General features: G+C 48.3%; 1 protein-coding gene across 1 annotated transcript in view; it reads left to right on the plus strand.

Moving 5' to 3' along the window:
* The window catches only part of KMT2B (lysine methyltransferase 2B), a 1,030,490-nt gene that overhangs the window by 608,080 nt on the left and 410,173 nt on the right, over positions 1-12,237 (plus strand). Inside the window, exon 23 of the mRNA XM_086929980.1 lies at positions 4,524-4,641. Coding sequence (XP_086786106.1) covers positions 4,524-4,641 — 118 coding nt within the window. The remainder of the gene's footprint in view (positions 1-4,523; positions 4,642-12,237) is intronic.

The following is a 12,237-nucleotide window of genomic DNA, read 5'->3' on the forward strand; positions in this document are numbered from 1 at the left end:
GTAAATGGTATCCCAGGTACCCATGGCACTGTGACCAGGGAAGGCCTTTAATGGCTGCAGCACTTATTGTACCACCCTTAGAGGTCCAGTACCTTAACACACACACACTTCCCTAGCAGGCTGCGTGTTTTGGTGCAGAACAAAGTGAAGAGTCTACATGGCCACATCCCTGTGTGCATTGGCTACAACTCACTGCCCCGGCCATTAAGAGTCCATGATGCTGGGAGGTTGTCATTACGAACTCCACAGTACCAGAATGGCTGCACTGAAAAGTTTGGTATCAAACTTCTCAACACATTAAACCCACACTGATGCTAGTGTGGGATTTAATGAAAAATACACAGAGGGAATCTTAGAGATGCCCCTTGAAAAACGACCTACCACTAGTGTCCAGGCTGTGTGGCTGTGTTCAGCTGCCACCACCAGACATGTTTCTGGATCCCTGGGTCGAGAGCTTGCTGCTCTCGGGGGCCTGAAAGAATGCGCATCCTGGGACGAGGTGCCAAGCCTCCTCCCCCAGGATGGGCAGGTTCCACGAAGGGGAAGCTTCAAAGGCTTGCCGCTTTTGTGAGCTTCCCCAGGCCATTTGCTGCCTTCAGCAACATGTCTCCACCTGTTCTGACCCCCACTTTGGGCAGGAGAACCGACGGGAAAGGAGACACCTCACAAGGAAGCGAGGTGTGCCCACCTCTTCCAACTCCACCCCTCCGGTGAAGGAGGCGAGGTAAAGCACAACTCTCCGTCCCTGCCATCTTGCACATGGGGGACCCAGTCAAACAGGGTGAGACTTATGCCTCCCTCCCACTGGAGGGTGGCATAATAGGGGTGTACCCACCCTAGGGAAGGGGCACATTGGTCCCAACCGTTTACCTACCTGTAACGCCCCATATCTAGTATTTAAGGGCACCCATGAACCTTGCTTCCTCAGACAAGAAGCTACAAGAAGAAAAGTAGGACCGAACAGCAATGCCGAAGCAAAAAAGAGGACGACGCCCACTGACTCGGCACCAGCCTTACCGGCCTGTCCCCACCTCGTACCTGCGGAAGCGAAACTCCGGTGTGTCCTGCAGCCAGCAGCCTCAAGAACCCTGAGGACCTGCCCTCACTTCAAAAGAAAAGGTCTGGCAAGATCCGCAAGTCTGCACCACTCTGTATCTGACGCCCGCAGCCCAAGTTCGATTGTCCCATCACTGAGGAGGTCTCTCCGGCGACCCTGACCCGAGATTCGGTGACCTCTGACCTGTCTCAAGCCTCCAGCAGATGCCTGCAGCCTCAAACCGCCACCGGGAGCTGGTAAAAAGATCCAACCCTAAAGGGCACCCCTGCGCCCAACAACCCACGGCCTTGGGTGGCCCAACCAACGGTGCCTAACCAACGCCCAAAATCCCAACTTACCTCTCCAGTTGGTGGTCGCACCTAGAAGACCTTCGTCCAATAGCCTGCTCTGTGTTTGCAAACTGGAGACTCCGCATTGAAAGCTACAGGGCAGGGCACCCGATGGCAAAATAGCATTCTGCACCCGACCGCCCCAGTGCCGCTTACGGTGCACCTTTTGTGCTGGCTTGAACCCCCATTTGCCCTTGAGCTTAAGTCCAGGAGCTTTGCTCCCACAACCTTGTGGCCTTCTCGTAAGCTGCCACCAACCAAGGCCCCCTATCCCCCTTTGGATTACATTGGGCCTCCGCACTCTGTACCTGGCCTCCCTAGTAGCATTGAGGGTGTAACAAGAGTGCATCCTTGACCTTGGGGACCCTTTAGTAAATAAATAAATAAATGTAAATGTAGTGCTTTTATATAGCGCACAAATCACCCCCGAAGGGGTCTCTAGGCGCTGTGCACATACCGCCGTGGAACCCTTCCTGGCCTTTCCCTGTAAAATGCCCACTCCTGGGCACCCCCAAGGTGAAGCCAGGCATCCTAGCGCTGTTGGGGCCGTCAGCCCTCAGAATACCAACTCCCATAACCGAATACTTATTTATTTTTAATTTTTATTTATTCAAGATTTCTGAAATGTATATCCAGCATAGAATGTATAAAACAGAGATAGTACATGCTTTTCAGAGAGACTTAGATAACAAGTAAATGCATTCCATTGTCCGTAGTAACATGAGTAAAGAGTCAGCTGAATATTGTTAGTATGTAGCAAATCTATAGGTGGCATCAGGGAGCAAATATGAGCAAGCTTAATACACATTTTTTATTGCAAAATATATACATATTATACAGAGGCGTGCAGTAGTCGAATATTGTGTGCAACTGCCAGATGTGTGTAGTGTTTGTGGCATCAGCAGGGTGTTCAAGAAGATATGACTGTAGGGGTCCCAGATATCTCAAGAGTGTGAGGTAATGGGGAGTTCTGCATATGTGAATGTTTGCTCCTGCCAAAACATCAGATCATTAATCCACTCCTTAAATGTAAGTGCCCTACTGCGACCCCTTCGACATGCTATTCTTCTCTTCTCTGGTAAGAGACCAAATTAAATAAGTTTCTGATGTGCCACAACAAGGTTTTTGGTGTATCTTAATAGGGTTAGCATGGGAGATGGCTCGAGTTTTAGGGAGGTCATTTGCTCCAATGCTGTAAGCACTTGATCCTATAGGCTTGGACAGCGTTACAATCTCAGGCAAGGTGCAGGAAGTCCGCCAGCTCTATCCCACACTTCATACTTGCCATTGTCTCGTAGTTTATATTTGTGCATTTTGATAGGGGTGTGATATGTGAGATGCAGAAATTTGTAGTGTGTAATGCGCAAGCGGCTGCTAGTTGAGACTTGTTCTGTCTGTTGAGAGCAATATGTCCATTGCTAGTCAGTGATACTATGACCTAGCTCAGTCGTCTATTTTTTCCTAGAAGCACAAGAGGTTGAGGTAATGGCTGTGTAAACGCTGTGGTATAACGCGGAGACTTAATGTGAGGCAGTGTCAGTACTCAATATTGCTCGCAGTGGGGCGACCTCCTGAGGTTTTAGTGGGTATGAGGGGGTGTATTCTTTGATACCTTGGCTCACCTTGTCACATAGGAAGATATCCATAGGGGAAGTCGGTTGCTTTAAAAATAACTGTTGAATAGTGCGGAAATTTGCCTGTGTAATAAAAACAATTTCTTCCAACTGTTTACAGGAAATGCACCAGGGCTGAATCCAGGATCCAGCCCTGAGTTAGAAAAACTATTGTAAAGTTTTTTTTTGGCATTTACTTAAAAACTCCCATTAAGCTCAATGTTAATTTGTGTTTAAACTTGTGTTGCATATTGCAACTACTGTAACTATTGCGTTTAAAAGTCAACTGCTATTTGAAAGTATTCAATTGCAACATCTCATACTGAGAAAGTATTTATGATGCCTACTGTTGTTCTAAAATAATGTAACTATATATTTTTATATACAAAACAATTGGCCCAGAGTTCAGTTATTGTGTGAGACCATTTGCTGACTGAGTGTGTACAACAAATGCTTTACACTGTCTTCTGATACTGCCTTACTGCTCGACCAAGCTACTACTTTAGAAAGTAAGGTTATATCTAACTTTAACCTCTGCCATACCTCTGGGGACTGTGGACTCTGTGCAAACTGTACCTTACTTTGGTCCTGTATATACAGAGCCACTTTCATACAATTGGGTACTGATCACAACTACACCGAAGGGTAGTTTTTGGGCACAAAAGGTGTATCCCTTTACCTCAGAAATAAATTCTCGATTGGACTGGAGAAGAGAACTGAAGGACTGCCCTTCTGACCTCTGAACTGGCAGAGAGGCCGTTCTGAGGTAGGCTAGCGTAGATAAGACTTGCTGTTTCCTGCGCGTGGAGACGTCCACCGAGCCCAGCAAGAAGCAGAGACTTAGAGAGTAGTTGTCTGGCTCACTGTTTGTAGCACAGGGCCACAAAAGCTGAGGAAGCCTGCCTGGGCGAGTTAGTAGCCCATATCACTGGATAATTTCTCCTTGTCACAAAATAGCCTGGGAGACCAAGACTTGATGCCCAATAGTTGCACCCGAGCCTGCTGGACCTAGGAGAGTCCTCTAAGTGCAGTGTGGTCATGCAGAAGTAAAGATGTTGCCAAAAGAAGGTAACAGCTGGTTTCGCTGAGCCCTCTGATCAGTGGTGATGGGACTTTTGCTGGCACAAAGAGGCCTTCGAGGGACATCGACCCCCTGTGGTCAAAGGCGCCCCACCTATTTTGATACTCCATACATAGTACCCACTTGCTGTGCAAAAAAAATCCAACATGTCTGTGCCCATGCGGTATGTCCATCAGGAGGAGTCACACTGTATATCGTAACGTTTAACTTTTTCAAACAAATAAAACACTATAAAGCAGGAATATGCGAAGCATGTGATGAACAGAAGTGCACTCTATGAACAAATGCTTACAGGGTAAGTAGGACTTTTTTTTGCACTCTGAAATCTTTCCCTCTCCTGTATTCCTCTGATCTTTCATTGTCAGCCATGCTTTTCTTCAACAAAATTTGGGTTGTGTGCTTTCCTATCTGCCCCTTTTTTAATCCTTGCTGTTTCTTCACAGATGGTTGGTGCCGATGACTTTGATGTCCTTCGGCGGGTCTATGTGGATTTTGACGGGATAAGCTTTAAGCGGAAGTTTATAGTTGGTCTGGAGCCAGAGAGTGTTCACATGATGATTGGTAAGTAGTATAGAGTGGCTGATGGTTTAAGAATTTTTAAACTGGTGGATTTTTGGGGTGGATTCTCTCTCTCAGTTGTGTATTGCAGAGACATTCCCTTATGATCCAGAGCATTGAGTCAATGTGTTGGGTGCATACTTCACAGCCTGCATAAACTGGAGATTGTCACTCTCCGATAGCTATGTCCATGGAATGCCCACACAATCACTGGCTGAGTCTGCAGTATTTGTACCTTCTTTCCAAAAATTCTATAAATATAACTTTAAATTCAAGCAGTCCTAGATTCATCTCCACTACAGAGACGCCCAAAACACAGATTATCTGTTAACAGCCCTTCATATCTCCCCTCCTCCCGCCCCCTCTACTCCCCTACCCCTGCAGTTCAGTATCTCTTCAGAAACCTGTATTACCTAGAGATACTCCGATTGGTAATTCCTATATCTCACTAAGTATTGTTTTCAGACCTCCATATTCCCCGAACATTTACCAGTGTACTACTATAATTCATAGCAGAACATTTATCCTAACCTCATATCTATGGGCTAAAAACCAGCAGTGACGCGATCCAGAGCTCTGAGGGTAAAATGGCGCCGGCTGATCACGGGCCCGACTGCGGCTGCATCGGAAATTGCCTGGCCTCCACGAGGTGTCCCTGGTGCTAGTGCGGACACTGGAACAACGTTGCACATGACAGAAGGTGCCCCTGCCTTAGCACTGTAGTAAGGAGCGGTGCCTGACGTTGAGATGTAGAACGGGCGAAGCTGGAAGAGGACGCAGCATTGAGGTATGGCCCGGGCACGGCTCCTCCAGGGTGTGCGCTGTGGTTACAACACTGTGTGGAGAGCCTACGCCACTGTCCCCACATGTGCTGGGCCCCCTGTAGGGATCTGGGGGTCGATTCACCAGCTCAACACTTCACAGTGTTGGGTGCAGAAGAAACTGGAACTCTTTTTCTGACCCTTTGCTTCCTTGTCACATGGGCTCCTACACCTGGCATTGATCCCTCAGACGCGCGTGCAAGACCCCACACATCGGAGAGCAGTGCCCACAGTGAATAGTGCGAACATCACCTAGGGGCCTACAGTCCTTGGGCACAGGAGCACGGACACGCATCATTCTCATGCTGCAATACGAACTGGTAAGTGCTCTCCTCCCTCACTCTGTCAGCAAGGCACTGGAGGTGCCTCAGACGCTATGAGAAGGCGAGGAAATCTGGGTAGAGGGTTGCCCAGCTGGAGGAAGAGTCTGGATATTACCAGTCTGGGCCTATGCAGTCAAGGAACGCACGCTTGCCTTCATGAGCTAATATCAGATCTGAGCACAGCCCCACCACTTACCTGTGTATGCAAGTAAAAAAAGCGGGGAGGGGAAATCTGGCGACTCGCTTGAATAATACACAGTGCAACGCGGCGGTCTGGCTGGAGCATTCTGTGTCTGTTGGGGATGATGCGTAGGAATTTGAAGCAGAAAACACTGCCCTTTGTGGTTCTTGCCAAGGAAGACAGCCGGCAACCCACCGAGATGGCTGCTGAGCCACCAGTGGCCCGGGCCACTGGTGGCGCTGACCCCCCAGCACATGACGTGCCTGACCTTAAAATGGCAGCCGCCTCAGCCTTAGTTTCCTCAGCAGCCTAAATGGCAGCCCCAGCTCTGGATTGTTTTATTCCCCTTGCCCCCACCCCCCCACCCCCCTTGCCCCCACCGTCCATCTTTTACCTCTATCCTCTAGTGGGGACATGATCTTTCACTACTTGACTATGCTACTGTAGCCTATGTATCTATTCAAAACGGTTTGTTTGAGGCATATGAGCTGCAGATACTACACTATGCATTAGATCGCCACCTGGTGTTGGGCTCGGATTATTGCATGTTGTCGTCTTGGAAGAAGTCTTTTGTAGTCACGAGATAGGTGACTCCTCCCTTGGACGATAGTGCGCATGGGCATCGGCTCCATCCTTAGATTGTTTTTTTTCCGCCACTGGGTTGGGATGAAAGTTTTCTGCTCCGGCTAGAAATAGACTTTCAAGCACTTCGAAGCGCATAAAAACTTTCCAAAACTCTAATTTCGATACCGACTAACATCGTTTCAATTCCATCAGCTTGATTCCGGTCGTTGACGCGGGCCATTGGGCCTATCCACGCCGTGAAGCCTACACCTCATGGAAAGGACGCCATTCAAGAAATGCCCCGGGTGTGGAGCAAAGTTTCCACGCAGTGACCACTTCGAGCTCTGTAACCTGTGCTTATCGCAGGAACACAACGAATCCAGCTATCCTTTCGATCCAAGAAAACCATCCGAGATCAGAGGGCCCGTCGACACGACATGCAGAGATCAGCTCCGGAACCGGTGGATATCTTCGAGGAGGTTCCGCTCGTTCCCGAAGAAGATTCCCATGATCTCCAAATCGTATCAGAGACAGAAGACTCAGATGACTTCATACCATCGGGTCAGCGCGTTAGTACTGCTGCCCCTGCACCACACACAGCACCCAGATTGAAGGCAAAGGTCAACACTCCGGGGCCCAGTTGCGACCGAAAAAACACTATGACAGCCCCGCCATCGAGCCCGGCTCCGAAGAAAGTTACTAAGCCTTCAGGTACCTCGGTACCAAGCAAGCCGCACGTGCCGATCCCACCAGCTCCATCGGAACCGTAAGAAGTCTCTGCTCCGAAACCATGACAAAGCCAGCGTCCGATGCCTCGAAGTCGACGAGACCAGCTTCCACGCCGAAGCCATCATCTTCGGTGCCGTAACCGACAAGGCCTGATTCAGACTCGTCCAAAGCCTCGAAACAGCATACTACACCGAAAACAACACCCTTGGTGCCGAAAACTACGCCATAGGACACTGTGACAACTCCTAAGGCTAAAGACAAGCAGCAACCTCGCCCGGTACCGAAACTTTTCCAGCCAGATCCTCTGCAGAAGAAGATCTACATTGACCCAAAGACAGGTCAGGTGTTCACCACACCACATAAGAAGAGGAAGGCAGATGAAACATCCACTCCTGTGGTTCCTACCAAGAAGAAGGACTCTGCCACATCACCTATGCACCCTTCTTCACCTATACTTCCTTCTCCTTCATCTCCTTCATCTCCTGATCCTCTTAACAACTTACCACAGATGTCTCCTTCACATTTTCCTCTTTTATCACCACACTCACCTCAAAATGATGATGAGTATTGTTTAGGGGGAGGGATGGACACATATGAGCCTTTCCCATACCCTACAGATGAGTCTGGGAGTACCCAAACCCACAGGATATACGCGACATTCCTGACCAACAGTCATACCCATCAAAACCTTCTCCCCCAGAAGATAACATTGGATTTGGGCACCTATTGAACAGAGCTGCCATTTACCATGGGGTCATTATGCATTCTGACAAGGTAGAGGAAGATTTTCTATTACATACATTTGAACAATCACAGAGATCTTTTCTGTTCAAATTCTTCCAATGATTGAAGGGGTCATCAAACATGCTCCAGAAATTTTTAAAGACCCTGGGCGTACTAGGATTTTAAACCTTAGAATTGAGAAAAAATATAGGCCTTCACCTGCAGATCCAGCCTACATTAAAGGGCAACTACCATTAGATTCACTAGTTGTGTCCAATGCTAGGAAAAGAGCAAACTCACAAACTTCAGGTGAGGCACCTCCACTTGACAAAGAATCCAAGGTCATAGATGCCTCGGGCAAAAGAATATTCGCACAAGCTACCAACATATGGCATATAGCTAATACACAAGCCCTCCTTTCCCGATAGGGCTCATTCTGATCAGTTAGAGAAACTGCTAGACCATCTACCTGACCAATATAAGGCACAAGCAAATGATCTTATACAAGAAGGCAAACTCATTTTTAATGCCTCAATCAAGTGCACACTAGATGTCGCAGACACTGCATCTAGAGCTGTAAATACTAGTGTAGTAGTTAGAAGACCTGCGTGGCTACGGATTTCAGGATTTAAACAGGAAGACCAAACTACCATTTTAAATCAACCATTTAAGAAAAACCAATTGTTTGGACCAGAGGTAGACACAGCACAAGTCCACACAAGCTAAAAGTTCCTTTCGTCGCTCTTTATACAGAGGAGGCTCCAAACAAACCGGTGCAGACAAAACAACATCCTTTAAATCTAACACACAAACATCCTCTAACAAGGGATATTTTTGAGGAGGGTATATAGGGAATAACAACAAGGGAAGAGATTGCAGTAACAACAGTAATCTAACGTCTTCTGCCACAAAACAGTGACTTCCCTCTGCTCCCCCAACAGCATTCCATTTCTGTGGGGGGCAGATTAACGCAATTCCTGCCTGTCTGGAACTCCATCACAACAGACAAGTGGGTAAGACAGATTATCCAGTATGGCTACTGCCTGGAACTTACAGCAAACCCTCCACACATACCACCCAGGCAGCGTCCAATGTCAACAGAACACCTTACTCTACTCAAACAAGAAGTTCTGTCACTTCTACAAATGGACGCAATACAAATAGTTCCTTTACAAGAACAAGGAACAGGGGTGTTCGAGACATGTGGGCTGCTGAATTCATATCTTAGCATAGATCGGATGCACTTCGACAACTCCAACTATGGGACCGAAGATTTCCAACTTTCAAAAGCCAAAAACCTTATACTTTTGATGGTATTGTTTCCGCTCAGTATCCCTCGCCTCGACAACTCTATCCATCTATATCTGGTAGTCGACCCGGGTCGTTGGGCCTTTTCAACGCCACGTGGGCCTCCTGCCGATGGAAAGGACCCTGTTCAAAAGATGCCCACAATATTGATCCAAGTTTCCACATAGCGATAAGCATACAGTATGCACATAAAACAGCAATGCTCTCGCACATACAGCAAGTGTTAGATAGAAATAGTCATGTGTAACACAAGCAGGTAAAATAAACAGATGCAGATTCTTGGGTGTTTTTTCTTTTTAAAGATGATAGTTTAATGAGTTCACACTCGAGGAATAATCCACAGTCAGCCGACACGTGTTTCGTCTTGTTTTGGTGAGTCAACACGACACTTCAGGGCTTGTGGCTCAACCTCGTTATAGTGGGTTAAGATCAGTTGTAGTCTCGTTGGAATGTTCAGTGTGCGGATATTATCCCGGTCGCCGTCTTTCGAAACACGGCGACCGGGAAACAGAAGAGGAGGGATACCACACTCCTGAATCTTTCGGACGTGAAAGGCATCCGTTTTGCAGTGCCAAGAGTTGGATCCCCTCCCGGTACGGCTTAATACGTACACGTATTAAGTGTGAACTTTTGAAATCCCGCATTACTTGGTGGGTGGAACACTGAGAGGAACATATCCGCGTTCCTAGGAGTTAAAGCGAACCAATACCAGTAAATCTTTTTGAATATTGATAATATCCGCACACTGAACATTCCAACGAGACTACAACTGATCTCAACCCACTATAACGAGGTTGAGCCACAAGCCCTGAAGAGTTGTGTTGACTCACCAAAACACGACGAAATACGTGTCGGCTGACTGGATTATTCCTCGAGTGTGGACTCATTAAACCATCATCTTTAAAAAGAAAAAACACCCAAGAATCTGCATCTGTTTATTTTACCTGCTTGTGTTACACATGACTATTTCTATCTATACCTTGCTGTATGTGCGAGAGCATTGCTGTTTTATGTGCTGTTAACGTCGTCTGACTTTCTTTTGGACGGTTAAGGGCTTTTTTCCGTTCGCTCTCTACGCACTACCTACTTACATATTACTCTTTAACGTAGAAATTGAGGCAGAGCGCCCCTAGTATCTGAAATCCTCCTAAAAACCCTGCACAGCTGTCATTTAAAGCATACAGTATGCAACAGGTGCCTATCTCCGGAGCACAACGAAGGACACTGCCCAGCTTGTGCTCAGTTCCGGTCAAAGAAAACTATCCAGAACCGAAGAGCTGGTCAACAAGAGATGCAGCGACAGGCACCAGAACCGGAAAACAATTTCGATCACTAACATGAACTCCCAGAGGCAGCGGACTCCGACCTAGAGCTAGTCACAGTAGAAGATCAGTTGGACTCTGATGACGACATCCCACCGGGGCAAACCGTGAGTACCAAAGCCCCTACCCTGCCTCCACCTCCAGACAAGGCTCCGGTTAAAGCATCGCCTAAAAGCCTTGGCCGCGATCGAAACACTGCTTCAGAAATCCCGCCTTCCGGCTCAGCTCCGAAGACCATACCCAAGCCTTCCGGTACCTCGGGACTGAGCAAAACTCTTCCCAAGAAGGCCGTCGACTCAAAATCGTTGCAGACTTGAAAACGGGCGCCAACACTGAAAAAGTTGTCGATCCGAAAAAGGCCTTCCAGCCAAAGAAGGTAGTCGATCCAAAAAAGACCGTCGACCCAAAGAAGACCGTCGACCCAAAGAAGACCGTCGACCCAAAGAAGACCGTCGACCCGAAAAAGGTAATCGACCCGAAAAAAGGAATCGAACCAAAGAAAGCGGTCGATCCAAACACTGCTGCCATGCCTAAGAAGGCCGACTAACTGAAAAAGGCAGTCGAATCGAAAAAGACCGTCGAACAGAAGGTCGTCGAGTCGAACAAGGCCGTCAAACCGAAAGGAGCCGTCGAACCGACAAAGAACGCTGAGCCAAAAAAAGCTCCACAGAAAAATAAAAACAAGCTAGCGACCGAACCAAAAACATCGGCGTGGAAGAAGACCTTTTTTATCCTGATCCAGTGAGCCCAGACCAAAATAGACTGTATATAGAACCTGATACAGGACATATAAAGCAGTTTACAATAAAAACAAGAGAAGTCTGGACACTGAGGTTCCTCCTAAGAAAAAAAGGACTTTGGGACATCCCCTTCTAGACCTTTTACACCTCCTCCTTTCACTCCTAACATGTCTCATGTTCCATATTCTCCCACACCTTCACATTATGATGAGGGAGAAGACATGGGTGAAGATCCTCAACAGGATTTTATAGACCCTGATGATCAAGGAAACCAGGATCACACATGGGACGATCAAAATGACCCTGACGACTCCTGGTGGCCCCCCGCCCTAGGCAGCGCACCCAAACCAACAGACCACGCACGCAACCTGGGCTTCATCCTGGACTCCTCCCGCTCCATGACCAGACAAGTCATCGCCACCTCCTCGTCGTGCTTCAACATCCTGCGCATGCTATGTAAGATCTTCCGGTGGATCTCCACCGAGACCAGGAAGACGGTCACCCAGGCCCTCGTCACCAGCCGTCTGGACTACGGCAACTCCCTCTACGCCGGAACCACCGCCAAACTCCAGAAGAGACTCCAGCGGATCCAGAACGCCTCAGCACGACTCATCCTGGACATCCCCCGTCGCAGCCACATCTCCGGACACCTGAGACCTGCACTGGCTCCCGGTCAACAAGAGAATCACCTTCCGTCTCCTCACCCACGCACACAAAGCCCTATACAACCAAGGCCCAGGATACCTCAACAGCCGCCTCAACTTCTACGCCCCCAAACGCCAGCTTCGATCGACCGGCCACGCCCTCGCCGCCGTCCCCCGCGTCCGAAGAGCCACCACAGGGGGGCGGTCCTTCTCCTACCTCGCCGCCAAGACATGGAACTCCCTC

This window comes from Lissotriton vulgaris, chromosome 7 (genome assembly GCF_964263255.1).
Source record: "Lissotriton vulgaris chromosome 7, aLisVul1.2, whole genome shotgun sequence".
Lineage (NCBI taxonomy): Eukaryota > Metazoa > Chordata > Amphibia > Caudata > Salamandridae > Lissotriton > Lissotriton vulgaris.